General features: G+C 35.8%; 2 protein-coding genes across 6 annotated transcripts in view; one reads left to right on the top strand and one right to left on the bottom strand.

Moving 5' to 3' along the window:
- The window catches only part of Grd (GABA-gated ion channel), a 140,991-nt gene that overhangs the window by 55,031 nt on the left and 62,460 nt on the right, over positions 1-23,500 (top strand). Inside the window, exon 1 of one of the 4 annotated variants that reach the window (XM_034328002.2) lies at positions 18,671-18,769. The exons of the other annotated variants lie outside the window; for them this stretch is intronic. The gene's annotated coding sequence lies outside the window, so the exon portion shown is untranslated. Of the gene's footprint in view, positions 1-18,670; positions 18,770-23,500 lie in introns of those variants that run through there. 4 annotated transcript variants of the gene reach the window in all.
- LOC117606038 (uncharacterized) lies at positions 7,236-15,130 on the bottom strand. 2 transcript variants are annotated; one of them, XM_034328020.2, is made up of 4 exons: positions 14,984-15,130; positions 10,486-10,691; positions 9,169-9,491; positions 7,236-7,693 (listed from the first exon to the last, which is right to left on the bottom strand). In XM_034328020.2, the coding sequence occupies exons 1-4, from the start codon at positions 15,128-15,130 to the stop codon at positions 7,575-7,577; spliced, it is 795 nt and encodes a 264-aa protein (XP_034183911.1). In that variant the 3' UTR covers positions 7,236-7,574. The 2 variants fall into 2 exon arrangements, with proteins under 2 accessions (XP_034183911.1, XP_034183910.1); XM_034328019.2 differs by having other exon boundaries at positions 7,239-7,778.

Raw genomic sequence — 23,500 nt, 5'->3', positions numbered from 1 at the left:
AAAAGTCATGTAAAAAGAAATTAACCGGAAAAATTTGAAAATTAAGAAAAACATAGTAATAAGTATTTACAGTTAGTTCTTGAACAACGCGATACTTGATCTGAAATACTCAAATGTTACCTGAGTCGAAATAAGATACTCACTATATCGCCTCTTCTTTGTTTGAAATCACCCGCAGAGTGAAAGATTTAAGAAGTCAGAAGTCACTTATTATTAGTGTTAAAATGACTGGGAATGTTTATTACATTCTACTGTTTTTTGGAAAATCACATCGCTATTCGACTGATCACTTTATGATTTGCTGCTACCTCGAACGTCTGGCTCGTTCTTCGTGTTCCTTTTTGTTTCGTTTCTAGAATAAAGTCAAGTTGAATACCTGATCCATAATGAGCAACTGGTTGGTCCCGAGCGTGTTGCTTGTTCCGGAACAAAACTGATTGGAATACTAAAATGCCGCATAGTTGAAAATCCATTAAAAATTTTTGACTCTTCAGAAACTTACAAGGAAACATACCCAAGTGTCCGTCTCCGATTTTGATGAAATTTGGTAGATATATTAAGCGGGTGAAAATAAGATATTTCTTATGTAAATTTTATAACATATCTTTTGTATCTGCTCAATCGCAAATTTACGGAGTAAAATCACCTCTTAAAGTTGTAGCTGAAAAATGCTATCTCTTAAAGAAAGGTTTCATGACTTTTCATGGATTTTCTAAAAAACAAATTTGTTTATCACAAAAATATTTATTCATTGTAACTTTTGTTACGGTGCTTTGCAACTATATAATACAAACATATTAACAGAAAAACTTGCTTTTTCTGTTTAGGAACCATGCTTTCATTGTAGTTAGAACGTCATCAGCTTCTCATGTTCTTATCAATTTAACTAAACTATAACGATCGTGTTTATTTAATTTGCGTGATCAACCACTCAATGATTTGATACAATCTGGGAGATACTTTCCGCGAATTCTACTTGCATTGGAATAGTGAATACCCTTTTTGTTTAACGACCTGTCGCATCGATAAAGCTTGTTGCAAAAGGTGACCACCACTATTTATTTTCTTTTTTAGTCTTTTAGTTGTTTAGTCTTTTAATCAACTCTTTTCTGTGTAGACATATTTCATTTTATTTTTTCTAAAATGATTTAATTTAAGTTGGATTTACCTGATTGAAAATATATCAGAAAGAATAACACGAAGCAAAACTGTTGCAAGTGATGCATAAACTCTGATTAAGAGGCCAACTCCTTGTGTCTTGAGCTGTATGCGCGCACTCACACAAACAACGGAAAGCAGGCACATATACGCCATGCACGAGAGACACTCGATTTCATAGATTTCATTTTTCGTCTTGATAGTTGCATAAACGAAATTGTTTTCTGTTCCATTGGATGCCAATAAACACCATATGTTGAGAAAAATGGTATTTTACGAAACTGTAAGCTTGAGACAGTCGCCGATGTAAGCAATCAAGATGGCTGCCGAATGCTGCACTCGGTTGCTTTTTAACAAATATTGAACGATTTAATGGTTTTCTTCACCGATACCACACTAGACACCCTTCCTTGAACTAGCACAATATCACAGAAATTCGATTTTTCACAATTTATCGCTTCTGGAAGGTAAAATACGTAATCTACGATTTACACGCGTCGGACGTAAGAATAGTTCAATGATCCTCCGTCAGAGGCGTTTATGGTATATTTTAGTTAATTTGGCCACGTTATTAACACACGATGGAAATACAAATCGATAAATTCAGTCAGAATAAAAGTTCTATTGTCACACACATTAATATTGTTTTATCAATCTGTTTTGTTCAATATGACCCTTCGTTATTCTTGATTTTCGTCTTATTTTGATCCCTAGAATCACCCCTTAATATTTTGCCCACCTGTTGTCGAACACCCTGTATATATTGACAAGGCCCTTGATAGAGCGCTTGCGAGAAAGGATAGATTATACGCGCGACATCTTGCGGCCATCACGGGAAAAAGGTCCAAGGGCGCCTGAGGCGCCATACTTCGCCTATAACCCCCACATTAGTAATTGGTCTCGTAACTTGAATTATCGGTGCATTTCGAGCGGTAAAGGTACACCTTAGTGGGTTCTCTGCACAGGTTATTACAGTTGAACAACAATATATAAATTATAAATGATTTAGATTTATTCTCTTGTACCAGGATTTTACAACTGTTACGTGTAATTGTCGCGGTATTGAATGAACGAGTCTAGATTTACAACCTTATCAAGGGAACAAAGTGAATTGAGGTAAAGTGTTGAATTTCGATTTCGTGGAGCAAGAATCTAATCCTTCTCGATTTTAACATACACGAACAAACGGAGGACTTACTACAACGGTTAAAAATGCCTAACAAATAACGTACTGTATGATTACGTGTAACTCGAAGAGCATTTGAATACCCGATCTTTTAGAGTTTTCTCATTGGAGAGATTTTCCGTAAGAGAACCGTACTGCCGTGTACTGAATTTTTCTAAACATTAACTAGACTTGAGGTGCCTTTGCCGCCACCATTTTTATACCCGAAAATTACAGTAAAAAGAGTGGTGGGAATGAAGGTTACGCAGTTCCGAAGACCGACTATGTTGGGTATACGCATCCAACTCTGTTCCGACCGTAACAGGTTTAGGGGAAACAAAATCTTTGACAAGGCCTACCGTGGAGGGAATGTCGTGGTAAATAATGGTAACTCGACTTTCTTCTCGCTCTTCGATAGTGACTCGACGTTATCGCAATGCCAGAATAGCTTTTGTACGTTCACGATAGCTGTTACACGACTAGAAGCGAGAGAATATGTACGTTGGAAATCAAATGGAAAAGCTTTCTTGCTTTCTGTCATCCGAAAGTACGATACCGTTCTTTTTTTTTTTTAAATTGAACGAATTTTATGACTATTTGTCTTTCTTTCTATCCTTTCATAATTGCCAAATGCTAAATATGTATAATGTTTTCTTTTCTTAGCTATCTGATATTCTTTAAAGAAAAATGCTTATTGTTTTATTTATCTTCAACTTGTCTGAACTTGTATTCGTTTCTGTAAAAAAATTGACATGCAGTTTTTCACCAATGGGTGAAACTGGAAGAATAGCCAATCAATCGGTTATAAAAAAAAAAAAAATAGAGAAGTGAAGTTACGTTAAAATAGCTAAATTTTAACTGAACACCACTTATATACATATAATAGAAACAGAAAAACATACTATACTTTTCAACAAATATAGCAGTTCTTTCCAGTGAAATATTTTGAAAAAATCGAAATACGTACTACAATACCTTAACAACGTTAATAAGGAGAAGGAATATAACGTCAATAATTCCATATCGTACTTTATTTTGCCTCAAAGGTAAATTACTGATGAAACCATAAGATGTGAAAATCATTACAGGGGCGAATTAAAGGGACAACAAGTAGAGAAATAACAAAAATTTATATAAATATATGAGCTGCTCATCTGTTAAATCAATTAAGTTCACAAAGCAGAAAATAAAGAAATTAATAAAATATAGAAAGGTAGATATCAATCAAGTGTTTTGACACTTAAATTTTAAGAACTCAGAAGTGGAGTTGACTGCTTTGGTCTGTAAACGGCTCATAAGGTACATACATAACAGGCCCAGTGGTTAGATCAGTGGTTCCCAAACTTTTTTTACTCGAGGCGCACTTTACAACAAATGAAGAAATTTCGGCGCACCTATTATATACAGTGGGTGATCAAATTTATTAGAGCCACTCACATAAATTGATGATTTTACATAAAAATGATTAATTCTTAAATGAAAACCGAATTAAACAGAGTTTTTGTTACTTTTTTATGATTGTGAAGTTATGATACACAGTTGAAAAAAGTGAAAGTTCTTGATTGGCCTGGAAATCCTCTGGACCTCAACCCCATCGAAAATTTCTGGGAACATTTATTATTAATAATGAATGTCAATTGATTAAACATCTGATAAAAGTATGAGCCAGCAGTAAAGCAATCAAAATGAGTTGCTTAAATTGCATCGAAAGTACGCCGAAAAGAATTGAGGCAGTAATTGCAGCAAAAGGTGGCGTTACGAAATACTAACATACATCTGTAAATATAATCTTTTAAATGTATTTGTTTATTTTTATAAGTATCTTTTTGTATATTAATAGTGGAGGATTATTGATTAAAAGTTACACAATGTAAAAACCTTTAAATTGTGGCTCTATTTCTACACAAACATTGAAAAACTCACTTTTCATACCATGACTCTAATAACACTGTGCAACAAATTTTAACTTTTTTTTTGTGTTCCGATTCCCACTAGGTGATTCTTATAGTGTTTTACGTCAACCTTATTGCAACATGATGTAATCAACTTCTACTAACATAAGAAAAAGAAATATTAAACAGACTATAAAGAAATATGGGTACTACTTAAATGAGATGCAGTCGCTGAAGATCGTGGTAGTCGATGCGACTTGAACCACCACACAAAAAAAATGAGAAAAAAACTACTGAATATTCTCAGGATCAAATTGAAAGCTTAAGAATGATATCTACAAAATTACTTGGAAGTATTCCGCATAAAAATTGTCTCCTAACACAGTATTCACAAGAAAAGAAAGCGACGAAAACTGCACGAGTTGATGTCCATGGAAAGTTTGGCTACAGAGAAAACGCCATTGGCTAAATCGATAAACATCAGAAAGCTTTAGCCATACGACTACATTGAAAAATGTTTTGCTTCAAGGCTTCCGTCAGATTCGAGTTAAAAAAATCCTTGTAAAAGTTGCTTTTCAGGGATCGCAGAGCTGGTGCTCATGGAGATAAGGTTCTTTCTTACGAATAAAAATGCCTATGTTGCACTGTGATAGATTCCCTGTTCCATTCATTCCATCAGTGATATTTCACCCTATTCCATGTGTGTAACGGTTTTCTATGAACTTCCTCATTGTAATTCATCGGTATCATACCTAATTTGTTTGACAGTGGTGTACTGTAGCACGAATTATAGATTAGTTTGTTCTTTTATTATATCATACGAAAATGATTTTCTAGATAAATTGAACGGTAATTATGTACTTATTTAGAAGTACGATCTCATCACCAACTTCAATAACTTAGAAACATGTGTAGGCGTTTAGTGGAGGGGGAGAGGAGGGTTTCATCTCCCCGGACGCCTTTAGTTCGGGCCGAGAACTGCTAGGTGGCGGCGAGATGATGTAGTGTTCTCGCAAGCGGATCTGATAAAATCAGATCTGGTAGATTGTGAATGATACAATAATTAACCAGTTAACTGCGTTCGACGTGTATACACGTCAATCCAAAACTTTATTTCGGCGCGGTCGACACGTACACTCGTCGTGTAAAATAAAAAATTACTATTTATTATAAAAAATCCAAATTTCAAGAAGAAGTGATAAAAATGTTATTTTGTATGTTTCCTTTATATTACCCATAAAACTGCTATGTATTTTATAAAAAAAAGTTTCATTATTCTCTTTGGTATATCGCACATTCCTTGTACAATGTATTACTTTTTACAAACTGAAATGATTATTTTCCCAAATGCATCTGGTATTCTCCGCATTGTTTTGTATACTTTACTGTATATTTTAACTTCTTAAAATGATTTTTTTCTTTATATTTTCCTTTTATCAATTTTATTATTTTTTGACAATTTCTAAGTTTTTAATAACAATAACCTTTTCAACAATGAATTGTTAATTTTTTATGGAATATAAATATAATCCTTCCCCGTTTTACTCTTTTCGTAAAAATAATAAGAGTATTTGCGTTGCGTTCGACGTGTATACTGGTCATTGCTTGATTTTAATTACGCAAGCCGTGAGGGATTTCTAAAACTTTCGCAGTTAACTGGTCAAGTTGCAAAATGGGAAAAATTGTGAAAGTGAATAGATTTTCATTACGTTCGTGCGTGTGCAATTTCCATCGCTGTGTGTATTAACACAAGTCTCTGAAACCAATTTTGTTGTGTATAGCTTGCCTCGAGGTCTTCCAAGCAGTTTCAATGATGTATAATAAAAGTCATGCACGCGATTTTCGAATGAAAGGAGAACTGAAAGGAAAATGTTTTACAGATGTGAAAGAGATTAAACTGAAAATTACGGAGGCGTTAAAGGATATTAAAGTTGAAGAGATCCAGAACTACTTTAAAAACTGAAACGAAAACATTGGGATAAATGTAGTACGTCTAATGGGAAATACATTGAAGGTGATTAAATTATGAAAGTCTTTTATTGACAATACACGATTTCTAAAACCGTAATTTCAGCTTCTTTTGGATATTCCTCGTATAGAGGATGTTTACTGTAACCGTGTGCACGATTTTTGAAGTATTTCCAATAATTTAAGAGAAACATGTTTCAAATATAATTGAATCTGTATCAGACAGCTATGAATTGCAGTACTCAAAATTGCCAAAATATGTCCTTTTTTAAATATAAAGTCAAGGTCACCTTGGTCTTTTTTAAATAACATAATGTAGGCGTTTAAGTGAAGGGGGAGAGAAGGGTTTCGTCTTCCCGGGCGCCTTTAGTTCGGGCTGGGAACCGCTAGGTGGCAGCGAGATGATCGGTGACAGTGTTCTCGCAAGCAATCGCCCGGCATGCAGTTCAAATTGCAGAAGTTCCGAATTGCAGTATGATAGGTGTCTGGGGCAGGGATCGTCTGTTATCAGCCCCACTGACGAGTCTGACAGACATCCCGAGATGAAAAAACGCCTTTTTCTCCCCTCTCCTATAATAATATATTTTTGAGTTCATTACATTGAAATGCTACATTACATTGTAGCTGATATCAAAACGAATTTAACGACTTATAATATCCTAGCCTTGGGATAACGTTGTCTTCAATAACCAACTTAAATTCACAATAAAAGTCTGCTTTATCGTATGGTATAATTCGATTTTACGCTGCATACCTACTTTTTTAGATAAATTGAGAAATATCCTAAAAAGTTGGTCCCCTCGGATCAAATCGGGGTCCCTCGGTGTTCAATAATAATTGTTTAAACACACTTAAACATTTATAATGTATTAAAGATGGGTATCGTTGTATTCAGAAAAGTCTACAGAAACTTTTAGTGTAAACAAAATTTCAGTATCTTTTATAGTTATGCCAGAAAATTTGTTTAAATATGAAAAATATGTTTTTTATTCAAAATCAAATTTCTCAAAAACTGTACGTATAAGAACAGAACGATTTATAGATTCGTAATCAGCACACTAAACATTTTAAGAAACATGTAGTAATAATCAGAACGTTGAAAAAAAGATTGAAATTTGTTGGACTCTTCCGGCTACAACCAATCAGACTTGCATTTCCAATTCCGAGAGGTCATTATTTAAGTTTATCTTCTAAAATACTCATTTAAACATTTTTTTTATATAAAAATGACAAGTAATAATTAAGGATTGTATGATATCGGTATAAAGTAGACGAAAGTTTATTCAAATTTAGTGACCAATTTTCCGACTATAAAAAATCATTTGGTTACGTGAAAGGACAGTGACAGTTTTACAAAGTGCTCCCACTTTCGCTGTTCCCAGGTTCCTGATCTAAGTCATCTCGATCAATGATTTTACAGTCGTCAGAATCACTTTTACTGCTTCCGTTGTCGTCGTCTTCGTTGTATGAATATTTCGGTTGCAGATAATGCGACTGTTGTTTCTGTTGGCTGCAATTTGGAGAAACTGATCTTTTACTAGATTTTCTATCATTCTTATATTTACATTCTTGACGGGCTGGTGTTTTCCTTTTTACTGAAAAATTAATTTCATTTAATTGCTCCTTTATTTTTCTAAGAAGTAAGAATAAATTCTATTAAAATTGTATAGCGAAGTCTTGTATAATGAAAAGAGTTCATTTTCTTTATAAGTTAGAAGAAATTTGAAATTATGGAATTTATAAAAATGTTTTATATTTCTGTATTAGTTGTAATAAAATCGAGTAAATATTCATAAAACGGGAGCCATCTCCGATTTTAATAATTGAAAGTAGTATATACAATACAGTAGTATTATAAAGTAGTAGTAGTAGGCCTGACTAGTATTGTGAGAAGTTTAGTTGACAATCGCCATTTAGTAAATCGAATAATTTTTTTTACTTTTCTCACTAACGATATAATCTAATGCTATTTGTCGGATTGAGCTACAATTTTTTTTTTGTTCAAAGGATTGGGCTATTATCAAATAATGTTTTTAACCTCGATATTTAACTTCATAATGTCGAAAAATGTAAACAAACTCTTTTCTTGCGTCCTTTTCGATGATGAGGTTGAGTGGTTTGAATTTTGAAAAAAATATAGTCATATTCCCTGAAGTTTCCCCGTCAAAATGAGCTTTTTGGAAGGATGGAGGTTTGAAAATTGGCGTTACAATGATGTTTCTTCGATCGCGTAGAAACTGGTGTTGTATATCACCGCGCGGGATATTGTAAAATTATTTTTCGTCGCGTTCAATTACGACGTAAAATTGCCGGTCAGCAATGTGTTAAATGGTGCATTGCCGACTAAAATCGGCTCAAGGGCATTTTTGACCATCTTATCCTGCTATATCCTTTACTAGTTAGGTATAGAACGTGTTAAATTATGTAGGCGTTTACTGGAGGGGAGAGGGTTTCGTCTCCCTGGACGCCATTAGTTAGGACCGGGGACCGCTAGGTGGCGACGAGAGATCGGTGACAGTGCTCTCGCAAGCGGTCACCCGACATATGGTTCGAATATATAGAAGTTCCGAATTGCGGTATGAATTTAAAATATCAAAGTGGAGAATATACATTCAGAAGAGAAATCACTCATATTCTAATTTCATAAGAAATATTATTCATTATGATTGAATCTATTAATAAGTAAGTGTGTAATAATATTTCAATAATAGTTTCAAACTAAAGAAATACTTTGCAGACTACTTCTTTTTTCAGATACATCGTATAGGTCAGGCCTGTCCAAGTAGGGGAATCCACTCCTGGAACACATGTTTTGGGTCCCCTTCCAACGCTGCTCCTTCAAGTAGACGGAGATGGAGAGACGGTAGTCGGAACCGTCCCATCTTACTTGAAGGAGCAGCGTTGGAAGGGGACCCAAAACATGTGTTCCAGGAGTAATTTCCCCTACTTGGACAGGCCTGGTATTGTGCGCTTACGGATTCTTACCTTTAACCTTTTTGTCATCGCAGTAGTTTCTATTCGGTGGAACTGAGTAGTTCGTTCGACCCTTTCGTCTCGCGTTGCTTCTTTCATGGTTAGACAAAAATCTACAGGCGTTTCTGATATTCGGTTTGATTCTCCTATCGGAACTGTTATATCGCGGTAACCGCTCCTCTTCTTCTTTTTCTTCATACTTGAGTTCCCGCATTCCTTTCGAATGTTTCAGTGGATTATGGCGTCTTCTGGATTCACTTCGTCTTGTTCGTCTTCTCTGCCTGCTCTGGCTGCGTTTCCGTTTCCTCTTGTAATGTTGCTTATCACGTTTCTCTCTGTACGATTAAATGAACACTATTTATTGAATTAAATGTTATAAAATTTGCTTAATTTTCTTAATATCTGGTCTTGCAAATTCATTATCGTTGTTCACGACTATAAATTGTATGTATTAATATTAATTTAAGCTCTGTATATTGGTCACGTTGGAACGAAATTTTCTTTTTCCCTTGTTCATAAATGAATGTTAGTATCTGTATTTTGCAAAATTTTGTTATGCATTTTTACATATTCTCCTAATTGTATGATGAGTGAAAAAAGTATTGACGTAAACAGATCCCGACTTAATTTCGTCATTATATAATAATTATGGATCGGTGTGAAATACAGGGTGTTTGACAGCAGGTGGGAGATTTTTTAAGGGGTGGTTATACCGTCCCACGGGACGTCTTGTCATCGGTGGACAGTACTATTGACCGATGAGAAATTGACGAGCGGGACGGCACAGGGGCATAGGGAGCACTTTGCACCCTCCGCCCTGTCCCCACGTTTGATCCTCGCGTTCAAAGTTTGCCGCAACGCTGACTTCGTACCATCTCGCTTTGTCGCGAAGTCTCATTTTTCTTCATTGTCAGGCGACGCGATTAGTGTATGCTCGCATCGGCCAATAGCGCGCGACGATCTAGAACGCGTGTGCGTGAGGCGTGACTTATCGACGACGACCAATCGTACCCGCATTCCTTAGCCCCGTCAACACCTCATCGGTCAGTAGTACTTAGGTACCGTTTTTCACATGAGCACCCGCGCTTCAAACCAAATATATGATCGAGTATACAATGTAGATTATGAGTATACATATAATCCTATCGAAATTGCAACGCAAGATTGTTGGATTTCTAATGGGACAGTAAAAGACGCGATTTCCATTTCAAACCTGTATTGAGATAATTTTGATACTCTCGATCATTACATCTGGTTTCTTTTGGACCTGTATCACAAGTGTTTCAGCTCTATATCTGAACAGTACAGATAATCAACCAACTAACAAACCTGTTTTTCTCTTTGTCATCGGAGCTGATTTTCTTAGGAGATGGTTGCGTGTTGAATCTGCTCGTTCCTTTCACTAATCTTTCGTCATTATTTTCATTCACGAGCTGTTTAAGTGGAGCAGGATTTAACGTGAACAGTGCCTTGTAACGACCACTTCTGTGCCGTAGAAGTCCAGCATTTACTGCATGCTTCAGAGCTCGATGAACCTAGAATATTGTTTCTTAAAAAACGGAAAAGGAGAATATCTATGGATACGTATATGTATTGTTCTATTTTATATTCTATTTTGAATTTTAATTTAGTGAGGTTGAATATAAAAGATGTAATTAACATAAAGCCATTTCACATCGATCACTTTTTGACATTAATATAAAAGATCCGTTCTGAATGCAATGTAATGAAACTACTACGTGACGTGGATGGGGGGAGGGGTATTTGGACCTCTAGAATCACACTTAAAATTATTTTGCCACCTGGTGTGGCATAACTCCTGTATAACAGTTATTGCCAGTTACTTTCGAAACCGTTTCAACTGTATTCATAGTTTTTAAATTTTGAAACCAGTTCTTATCTATTGTTCGGCAATAGTGAGAAGTTTCTCTGAGATTTGACGTGGTTGATATTCTCACTTCAGGTAAAAAATGGCGAGTCCGGAAGTCCAAAAATAGATTTTCAGAAAGGTTTTTCAATGCTAGTTTCATAACTGGTATTCTTTCTATTCTAGGACGAAGTTTTTTTTCTAAAATTTTTTGGTTTTTCGTCATTTTACCCAACTTCCGGTCTAGACTGGAAATCGAGTCACGGGTCCTTTTGTAACGTTTTTTTTACTGATTCTAAATATCACATTGATTTTAAGATCTGACATGATCAGTACCGGTCAGTACCAGACATGGTCAGTCACTTCCGGTCAGAAGCGGAAGTCCAAAACCCTTAAACGCACGGTTTCAGGCCATGGGGAACATTATAGCGAAATGCGTATCCGTTTATCTCTTATCGTTTTTGCCCCACAGAACGACGGAAAGACAGACAGACAGGTTATTGTCGATAAGTGAGCCTTGTGGAGTTCATCACCCGCTTTGCCGTTCCCAAGCTTTTGCTTATACCGGCGGTGGTATTTGCGCTAAAAAAATAAATCCGCTCCCCAGCAGCCACCACCCTCCAAGTGGGGTACGTCGTTTTCGGGTACGGAAGACCCAACACTTGACTAGTTATCGGCGTAAAGAATGTTGATATTGGGACGAAAAAGCTAACCTGAGTGGGTTAACCCACCAGGCGCCTTATGCCCGTAGACAGACACATCGGATAACCTATAGCAGCATTGGGAATTAAGTGCTCTTTTTTTTTAGTTAGTTTTCAGAGGCTACACCCCTTTCATTTCACCGCTCGCCGTGCCCCGCGAGAGGGCCCTAGTCCTCGAGACACCTTAGGCGCGTGCCATACGAACTTTCCAGAGCTACATTGGGGCTACACCCGTATCAGTAGGTTTCCACATCACCCATAGGGTACGATTCATACGGCACGTACCTAAGGTGCCTCGAGGTCTATGGCCTTCACGTGGGGCACAGCAAGCGGCGGGAGAAAAGAAGCATAGCCTCTGAAAACTGGCCGAAAAGAGCAATTCATTCCCAACGCTGACCTATAGGAAAGAAACTTCAAGAGAAATAGTCTGACGGGATTTAATAACGTAAAAGTATTGCAGAATACTATTTATGCCAAATCTACTTGAAATTTAAAGTTCGATGAAAATGTTTCACAACAAACTGTCATTAATGTTTCTATGGGGGTAATGGACAGGTTGGCTGGTTTTCGTCAGCGAAGTCAAGGTGAACGTTTTGGGTCACACGGCTCGCGTACCCTTAGAAGGTATTTTCGTTTATAGGAGAAAACCCAAACTTTCTCCTCCGACCGTGGAGGGAAACTTTCTTGTTGACGGGCATGCCTGGCACCCCCTTAAAATGGAAGGTATTCTGTCGGGCGCATTAGCTGGTGCTGGTCGAGTACAAACTTGGATAACGTCGCGTAATAAATACTTATTAACGAAATATAGTGGCATTTATTCACTCACCCTCGTCATCACCTCATTTGTAATACCTGCAAAATGAATGCAAACCGTATATCGGAGTGATATTCCTGTACTGTAAAGCCTCTCACATTATCTGTAAGCTGGAAAATGAAAATTAACAATACGAGTAGAATAGATACTATTTCTCAATCCTCGCGGCTGCTTTTGATCTCTGACGACGAGTCGTAAAAGATGCTTGGCAATAGGCTGATCGGTCGATACGAAGTTACTTCGTGTAACGGTTTCCAGGATTTGTGAATGTTACGAGCCGGAGGGGGCGGCTGCGTAGCCGGGGCTTAATTTCGGTATATGGTATTTGTTAATGGCTTGACCAGTGTTGTTATTAACACTGGGAGCCTAAGGAAGTAGACGTGGAGACGAACCTACGTATGGCTAACGTAGGGAGCTCCAGGAGGTTGGCTATAGTGGACGAACCTACGTATGGCTAACGTAGGGAGCCACAGGAAAGGTGAAGAGTGGAGGACGAACCTACGTATGGCTAACGTAGGGAGCCTCAGGAATGTGATATGCGGACGAACCTACGTATGGCTAACGTAGGGAGCCGCAGGAAACGTTAGTATTAGGTCTCGTAACTTGATTGATGTACCTCGAGCGGTAAAGGTACACCTTAGTGGGTTTCTGGATAGTAAATATAATTGAACAATAGTATGTAAGTTAAAATAATATGAGTTTATTCTCTATTCCGGGACCTTACAATTGTTGTGTGTAATTGTCGCGGTGTTCAATGAATTAAACTCTAGGTTGCAAGTTTTAAATGATTTGAATAAATACAAATTAGTTTCGATTCCGTGAAGCAAGAATCTAATCCTTCTCGGTTTTCACGAACCCGAGCAAACGGGGGCGAATTACAACGATTAAAATAACTGTGAGTGCTTGAAAGGGACTTGAATACCCGATCTCGCAGAGTTTCCTCGTTGCAGAGATTATCCGTAAAAGAACGTACTGACGTGTAACGAACTGATTCTAGACTTCAACTAGACCCGAGGTGCCCTTGTCGCCACCCTTTTTATACTAAAAAATTAGAGTAAAAAGAGTGGTGGGGACTGACTCTACGAGACCCGTAGGACCGCGCCTTTGCTTTGTGTTGGTCTCGAATTTTCTAGAAAACGGTTGGTGTCGGGTGCACACATCCGATTCCAGATAAGGAAATTTTTTGAGAAGGGTTTGTATCACCATATAAGGAAATTTCCGAGATGGATACGTAACATGAATAAGACTACTAATTAATAATTTCCATGAAATCGGATAATGTCCTAAGCGAAGTATGGCGTTGAATATGGAAGTTATTAAGGCTATTCCTTTCTTCGGTAATTCCTTAATTCCTTAATTTCTAACTTCTGATGATCATAAAGGTTCAATTTGGAGAGACATTTGAAACGGTGATTGGAAGTATTCCAATATTTCCAATTCATCAGTGATAGATTTAGAAGGAGATGGTTTAAATACTTCAGCTAGGTGATAAGCGAACAAGTTTGCTTTATCTGTGAGACTCCTTGCTCAGCCACCTTGTGGGAGACGAAGGAGAGGTACTTCTTGCTGAGGACGTGAAAGCTGTTTGGCTGCTTTCCAAAGAGAGTAATTAGTGTCTGCTGTAGGAGATAAGTTTACTAGAAATTTTCGAAAACAATCATTTTTAAAGTTCCGAAGGATTTTTGATAAGTTTCTAGTGGCTCTAGTTAGTCTCCGTTTGTCATCTAGCAGTTTGTTGTTATGCCAGATTCTTCGAAGCTTTCGTTTCTCAGCAATTCTTTTCTTTATAAACTCTGGGTAGTCGTAACGAGTTGGGTATCTAAGATTGGGGTAGAAGTCCGAACCGAATTTATTATATTGCGTGTAAGATAATCCACTGCAGCATTTATATCGAGGTTTGTTCTTAAGGGTACTGAAGCTATTGTTGAGGTATTTAATGTTTCCCGAAAATGGGCCTAGTTTGTGAGTTTGTTGTAGATGAAGGTAGGGGGTGCGTTTTCGATAATCATCGAATTAACTGTTGTGATGACAGAAGAGTGATCCGAAGACAAATTCAGGGAAGGACAAATTTGAATATATTTTGGGGTTACATTTTGCATTTTAAAGAAATCGTGTAAATCAGGCCCTTTTTTTGTATCAGATGACCAGAATGTAAACCAACTAAAACAGACATGAATGTGAATATGTTCAAAGAATGAAAATCGAGAGCCATTTTGAAATGTTCCAGAAGAAATATAATACATTTTTTCTGTCGATGTTAAAAGAGGTATTCGGATGCTCGCTTATTACACACGGGTTAATAAAATTATAGGTATTAATAGTTTCGTCAATAAGTTGATGATTTGATTTGTAATGACCTAATATGTACCAATAAAGATATTAATTATGAATTAATAAAACAATAATATAATTAATTAATCGCAATAAGTATTTTATCTCTGTCACCTGCATCGTCAAATTTCTTGGCGTAGACTTCGATGTTTGCCGAAGGAAATCAAGGACGTCTCGAGCAGTGGATCCTTTTCGTTCGCAGAGATGCACCACAGCATCGAGAACACGATTGATTAGTCGTGGTTTTGACGCGTGTACCATGTTGATCCAGTATGGAACTTAAATTGCTGGTGACTACGAAGCTCTAATAACTGCGTACAACCGATAAAAACAAAATTAAAATATTAATGTATGTGTATAGTGTAAAGTTTTTATGCGAAGAAAGAATAATGTTTCGATGAAATATTAGTGTTCGTTTATTTGCAAAGAAAGCATGAATTGCAAAAAGTTAAATGGTATATAAGAAAACAACAATAGATACAGATTCGAATAAAATTCTTTTTATTTATAAAACAATCTGTAAAACAATATTAGGTAATAAAGTAAAAAATATACATAAAACATTTTTGATGAAAATGAAATATAGATGTATGATAAACGCAAAGTAAGTGTACAGCTATGAAAAATAAACAAATTTCAGAAATTAAACATTTTGTCATAATGTTATAGTAGCAGTCGATGTTCTTATTCTGAAGTATCGAAAAAAGGGAAACCGGTTTTGTTAAAATAAAGATAGACTTAAAGATTAGGATAAACAGAATTTTTATATAATAACTTTGTGAATGATATTTGAAAAATATAGTTAAATAACCTGCGTATTTTACAATCTTTGAATTATGAAAAATTTGTAGAGCAACACTTTCGCAAATACACTGAAAATGATGTTTAAGAAAGTACATAAGAAGTCTATTGAAATTTAAAATAAAAATCTAAAATTAATACATATGCTCACTAGGTACTATAATTTGTCAGTATTATGTAATAAGGTACCTGCTAAGAGTTTTATGCAATATAAATATTGGGAGACAGGTATTTCTTCATCGCTGAAGAACAATTATACCGAAGAGAAACGAAAATTACTTTATAAATGAAGGACGATATGCACATAAAAATGTCTCCAAACGGCAAATTTAATTATAATATTTTGAATTTTACTGGAATCAACAGTAAACTGGTATGTAATACAATTCGTTGCTTAGCATTCTTCTTATTCTGTTTTTATTAACCTTGATTTATAATGTGACGTTAGTAATTTCACTGCATTTTTATCATTTCTTTGGAATATTACAAATTTATTGTAACTGTTAACAATAATTGTAATGAAATTTCGAGAAAATAGATGTTAACTGTGACTGAAGCAGACGAATTTATTATTTGAAGTTGGTACAAAACGTGCCAGGAAAGTATAAAAACCAAATGTGACGTAAATTTGGAGCAAAACGCAGAAAACGTGGATGCTTGAGAGTGAAGTGTGTCAACGTGATTTTCACTTTTTCAGCTGAAATACGATGTCTTCGAAGTAGTGCATCTTCAAACTCTGAGAGTCTCTATGTGTGTACTTTTGCGGACAGTCTCCGTGAATTAAAACTAACAGTCCGCTTATTGCGAGCATTTATCATGCTTGAGAGATGTATAAAAATGAATGTAACATTCCTTTACAGACTGTTTAGTATAACTCGTTTTCACTGCTTTTATCTACAGAATATATCCCTATATTTTGTCGAGAAAATCTGGAAGTTAAACTTTGTAAAGCGAAGTTTACAATAAACGGATCTATTAGTGAGCAAAAATTTGTTAAAATTTGTATATTTTATACACTCCGCAAAACAATTAAGGGATCACCTCTACGAACCCGAAAAATAGGACGAGATTCGGATGGTTATAAATTTGAGAAAAATGGTCGAATCGATATCGCGGAAAGATTATTTGAAGCTGTGAAATCTCTATTTTCAAATCCTCTTTTAAGATTTTAGCTATGTTGAATTTTATAAAAGTTATAGTGATATAAGTACCCAGATAGCACAGAAACATTTCATGTATGTCCATCGAACGTCCATGCTGGACGTTTCGTACATACGGAGAATGTCCCGTTAACATCCATATGTCCCCTATATATCCTGGTTATGTCCTTTAAAGATCCTAGGAAGGTGCCTGTTAAAAAGTAGAACGTCCAGGGGATGTCCTGTGCGCACATTCTCAGGATGTTTTCTGAACGTCCTAAAGTAACATTCTCTGTACGTTGTCTGAACGTTTACAAAACTTTGCAGAACGTTATACTAACGTCTTGAAAGGCGTACAAGGAACGTATTCGGAACGTCCGAAAGTAACATTCTTTGTACGTTGTGTGAACGTTTACAAAACTTTGCAGAACGCTATGCTAACGTTTTGAAAGCCATATAAGGAATGTTTTTCGAGCATTTAAAATTATAAAACGTTTTCTGTACTTTTTTTTATAATCTTTATTTTTATTACATATCTATTATTTATTTTATTATTTCTACTAAAAATCTTTTACAATGATCTTGTTGCGTTCCGCAGCTCTCCTTAGCCAAGACGGTATGGACACCTCCGTTTCTTTCTTATCTTTGCACACTTTTGATGTTTGTGCTGCGTCTAAATAACAGAAATTCAGTTGAATAATATATTCAATTCGATACAAATAAATATAAAAAATAATATATGATGGATACCGACTATACGTTTTTCATATATATATATATATACATAGAATTGTACGCACAACCATTTCATAAAGAAGAATAAGAAATCGGTATGCATCGTATACGAATAACATATGTGTTGTCGTCTCAAAGAAGGCATTATTACCTATTATTAAGAAAAATTAAGAAAAATTAAGGAATTAAGTTAATTAAGAAAAAAGTGACACTTACCTGAGATGGCAGAAAAACTCGTCAACACACTATAAACACCAGTAAGGAATACTAATATTCACTCGTAATATGACGATCGTCAACGCTTGAAATTCACACTCAAAGTGTATGGAGACTCGCTATACGTCTTGTCGCAACAGCGTTTCACGAAAAAGTGTCGATGGTGGCTCGTCATATTCTCAAGTTGGGAATTCCGCCAATCGTTTGTCAGCGCCCGGGATCTGTTTTCTGTTTAGGCCTTGTCATAAAACAGCAGGCCCCAAACTTCGGTCGTTCTCGCCGCGCGGGTGACGTACGGGTCATTCTACCCTATTTTGGACATACGTCTCATCTATGTCCGTAGGACCTTCAAGACGGACGTTCCTAGGACATACGAAATATACGTCTTGTGGACATCCCAAGGATGTTCAAAATGAACGTTGGACGTTCGGACATAATCTGGACATGAAACGGACGTCCCTGGGATGTACGGTGCTATCTGGGTAGCATTTCGAAAATTTTTTAAAATTTTGTTCAACTTTGTAACGTTGCATGGCACTAACAAAATTTTTTTAGCAAGTTGCATTTGTATGTACTTACAGGGTAATCTTCAAATCTACTGCTTCGATTTTGATCCGATTTTTTTAGATGTGTTCCTTATAACCTTGCGAAGGACATAAGCTCAGTTTTATTACGCTGTTGCATCGGGAAATGTATAAAATATTGTTTATTTCGTTTGTGTAAATTGTAGCGCAGAACAGTTCAGCAGGACTGCTAATCCCCACCGCTGCAATGTTGACATAGTACATAGTGGGAATACCGTCGTACCTCAGGGGTGGGGATGGATGGCGACGCTGTCGGTGCTGCTTCCCGCATTCAGCATTCATTTTTTATGATTGAAAATCACTTACAGATCGGTCAGTACACGTAGTGTTTGGCAAAATGTCACAGTCACAGTCACAGTCACACTTGTTGAATGTTGCCAACCGTTGCCAACCAAACTGAACATTCGCTTGGCGCGATATGATCGGTCAGTACGAGCAAAATATTAATATATTATATTAATTAATATACTAATATATTATATATATATAATATATATATAATATACTAATATATTAATAATATAAATATTAATATACTATATTAATAGTATAATATAGATATATACTATAGATAGTATATTAATATATTCATGTATGATAACATGATTAAAAAGTATCAATACTCGTTTAAATATTTATTTCTTAGGTAACTTAAGTTACATTGTTTAACAAATTTAACATTATTTTTCCGTTTCCATGTTAATAAATAAAAAAATAAAATTTTTATTCGTAAAATGATTTTCAATCCCTTGATTCTTACGTTCATCGTGAAATCTGTAAATTTTTTTCTCATACACTGACAGACAAAATACCACCCGGGCAGCGCCGGGTAACATAGCTAGTTTTATATAAATGCAACTTTGAACGTAGTGGCCATGGGTAAACGATTATCACAGTGCATTCGCTCGGGGCTCAATCGAATCGGTAAATTCTCTGCTTTAAAATGATCTGAAGACCATGATACTACGACTATCTTTTGTGTTACGCGGCATGGCAGCTTTCACAAGTATATTGCACCAATTCGGAAAACACGATCGGTCACATTTAACATGGTTCTTAAAAACTACCCTAAGCTGGCCGGAGTGGTAGTTCATCACGTATTAATGAAATTACCACCCAGGGCTTAGAAGGTTCCAAACCATAAACTCAGAACATTCATTCCCACTGCCTAAACAAAGGCCCAAAACTTCTTCTCTTCCGGGTCTTAGACGGACCCTGTGTGATGCATGTGTCTGCGCAGTCCAAAAGTCGGTCCCAGGCACCAACGGTCACCTTGACCATGAAACCATTCATTCATTTATTGCCTGGGGTACAACCGATCCTTCAAAACCAAATGGTTCCCATGTGCATCGCGGCTGTTAGGTTCGGCTGGTTCGCTGCAGCTCCTAACTGACCGTTCTTGAGACCCGGGAGAGGGAAAATAAAAACTAGAGACAAAACATGAAACGCAGGACACTTCTTGTCGATCCTCTGACCAGATCACTTCGTTCGTATTCTAAAGCCTCCGTTGAGACTCCGATCAGTTTACTTCATAAGCATTCGTTAACTCACATATACGAACAACTGTTAACACTCGAGTCAGAGTAACTCATAATATCATTAAATCCTTGTGCAAGCATCAAACACATCTAAACATCACAAGCAGTCTATAATTAATTACAACCTTACCAACCCTATCTCCTTAATCGGTCGTAGGGTAGTACGCGATTCGCGGCGTCGATAGAAATCGTAACGAGGATTTACGACCCTTGTTGACTGGGTTCTGAACGCAACCGTTAGTCTCGTCGTGAATGTGTACTCGAAAAACATTTGCGAGATACAGCGAGTTAACCCTTTGACTGCTATGGACGCACATATGCGTCCGATGAAAGTTATCGGTGCAGACTATGGACGCAGATATGCGTTTCTTGTATATCCTAATCATAATGAAATAAAAGTTATCAACGCATATTATTAATTACACGTCATATGTTATAACATTATAATGATACGACAAAACACTGAAAAAGAAAAACAAATGAAAGAATAAACTGAGAAATGAAATGGAATAAAAAGAAAAGTGATAAGTGTTATTGACTTGATTCTTATTTTGTACACACAGAACGTTCAAGCTTATCGTTACAGTGCTCAGCAGTTAAAGGATTAAAGATAAAATGGTAATTGTGCGGTTTTGAAACATCTCGCTAAAAAGACCTGGTACATCAAAATATTCAACAAAATGAAAAAGCAAGAGACGCATCTTAAAAAGAAAAATCTGCTCTTTCTACTACTCCTTTACCGAATGATCTACGATGATTTGATCGCTTTCTAGGAGCGGTTAAAGTCAAAAGGACGACCTTCACTTCAAAAATAAATAACTCAGCCAAAAAAAATCGTACAACTACCAACAAATACTGATTTTACGTAGAAAGGTAATCGCTTTCGAATGGTATAAATGCAACTTGCTAAAAAAATTTTGTTAGTGCCATGCAACGTTACAAAGTTGAACAAAATTTTAAAAAATTTTCGAAGTGCTACTTATATCACTATAACATTTATAAATGTCAACGTAGCTAAAATCTTAAAAGAGGATTTGAAAATAAAGATTTCACAGCACCAAATGATCTTTCCGCGATATCGATTCGACCATTTTTCTCAAAGTTATAACCATCTGAATCTCGTCCTATTTTTCGGGTTCGTAGAGGTGATCCCTTAATTGTTTTGCGGAGTGTATTACTGTACTTGCTAATATACTTTTACTAAAACTGAAATATAAAACAGTAACATTTCTCGGCTGTGTTTCCGAATGGCCCCACCAAGATTGAGAACTCAGGTTCTGTATATAACCTAAATTGACTACAAGAAACCAATTAAAGTTGGTGTCAGAGCTGGATGTCTTACCGTTTTTGAGATATCGTGGTAAGATTAAGTTAGGTTCTATGTATGCGCAGTATCGAATAGTATATGTTTAGTATCGAATAGCGCATGCGCAGTATTGAATAGCACATGCTCAGTATCGAATAGCGCATGCGTAGTCCCAAAATTGTACAAAAATTTCTTACCACGATATCTCAAAAACGGTAAGACATCCAGCTCTGAAATCAATTTTAATCGGTTTCTGGTAGTCAATTTAGGTTATATACCTGAGTTCTCAATTTTGATGGGGCCATTCGGAAACTTATCTCATTTCTCTAATCTTTCTTGTGAAAATATTTCGAAGACTCTTCTCGAAATGTTTACTTCAATTCCAAAGATACTGTAAAACGATTGCGATTAATGAAAAGCCAACACCTGAATGAAAAGCAAGCTGATTATCAATCAACACCGCGTGGTCGGTGAAATTGCAAGTTAAACGTATCCTCGAAAACACCTTTCTCGTTGCTTTGGTTTCGTGTAAACGTTTGCACGACGAAGCAGGTATTTGATGGTCGGTTTGTTTGCTAGAATTGTGGTGTCTGTTCGTTTCCCAACATCAACGAGGACGTTAGAAAACGTTGTTTTGTGTCCCGTTTAGCTTTCAAAGGATAAGGACTGTTTCTTCCTTTTTCCTCGTCTTCACAAAAAGACGGCTACTGTACCAAACGAATTAATTCGTTAATTCAATTGCTTTCTGTAGCCGTCAATTAGCTGCGCCCTAGCTGTCCATATAATTGCGGTTACAAAATGGTATTAATTATCGTCGATTGGCTACGTAATCGAAGCGTTAGCGTTTCTGAATGCACTTACTCGAGTGTAATGTGGAATAATCGTTGAGCAGACGTTATTAAAGGACAATTTTATGACTTGGTAGGGAGCAGAGACTGTTCGATTGCATTATGCTGATGTAATTTACAATGAGTACGTACTGATGATTATAAAGAAATTTTTGGGGAGATAATGAAAATGATTCAATACATAATTATTATGACGAACGGAAATTTGAATTGTAAATTCACAATAGGTAAAACATTTCGGTCGTTAATGAGGCTTTTTATTCTTATGAAAAATTGTACATTAATGTCAAATCAGGAGAAACTGGAGAAAAGCCTGAGAGTCATACTTTTAGAATTATTTAAACAAAACATTTATACAGGATGTCTATTTATGCCTTGTAGAGGGAGTTCCTCTAGTGCCGAACACTTAAAGTTTTTCTTAAATAAATAAAACAAATATAGATTTATTTTTACTTTTTTTTACATTAATTACCAGTTAATACTAATAGATATCAACATATAGTATCAAAACAAGTAACATTATTATAATACTTAATTTAAATTAACATTAATTAACCGACTTCAAAGAAGGAGGAGGTTACTCAATTTGATCAGGGTTTTTTTTTTAATGAACAAAACCTTTTACATTTTGTAGAGTATGTCTCCCGATTGGTTCTATGAAAAAAACATTTTGCATTTTTTAATTGCTAACGACTTTTATTGTAAAGAACATAATGCTTAATTTATATTTTTCGGCATTTACTCTGCAAGGAATGTACCGATCGTAATGAAACCGTTCACATTTAGTAGGAGATATATCCGCGATAATCCCACTTGCAAAAATTTATGAAATTTGTTATTTATAAACCATCTACATTCGATCAATATATTTTTTTTGGTTTATGGTTATTAGCTAATCAATAAAAACGCAAAAACACCTTACGGAATCCTACAAATACTGCTCGTTTTACTAAAAAATATGAAATAAAATGATTTTTAACAAAAAATACAACCGACTTTGAGATGCGCTATAAAGTGTAAAACAATTTATATTTCGTTTACACAATTATGTGACAATTATTAATGAAACCTCTTGCTACATTAACAAAATGCATTAAAAAGTATAAAATAATTTCTATTTCATTTATACCAATACTCTACAGTTATTAATAAAACCTATTTAATCGTTAAAAGGTATACTAAATACATTTCAACCTTGTTGGAGAAGGCGCAAAATTAAAAATATCCGAATAAATGATGTTACCAATAACGATTTGATTGCGGTATGGAGAAACTAGGTAATTAATAAGTCGCAAAAACATTTGTAATTGTAACGATTACCTATATCAGAAATTGGCAGCACTTCTGATGTACATATGTACATGTAGTTAATTGAGTATGTTGATTCCCGTTTGAATATTGTTTACTTGAAGTTATCAAATGAGTCATTTGTCATAGATTGCCGAAGCCTGAACTAGGATCTTT

Source organism: Osmia lignaria, chromosome 2, assembly GCF_051020975.1.
Source record: "Osmia lignaria lignaria isolate PbOS001 chromosome 2, iyOsmLign1, whole genome shotgun sequence".
Lineage (NCBI taxonomy): Eukaryota > Metazoa > Arthropoda > Insecta > Hymenoptera > Megachilidae > Osmia > Osmia lignaria.
Note: the sequence above shows the minus strand (reverse complement) of the source record. Positions and strands in the feature narration are given on the sequence as shown.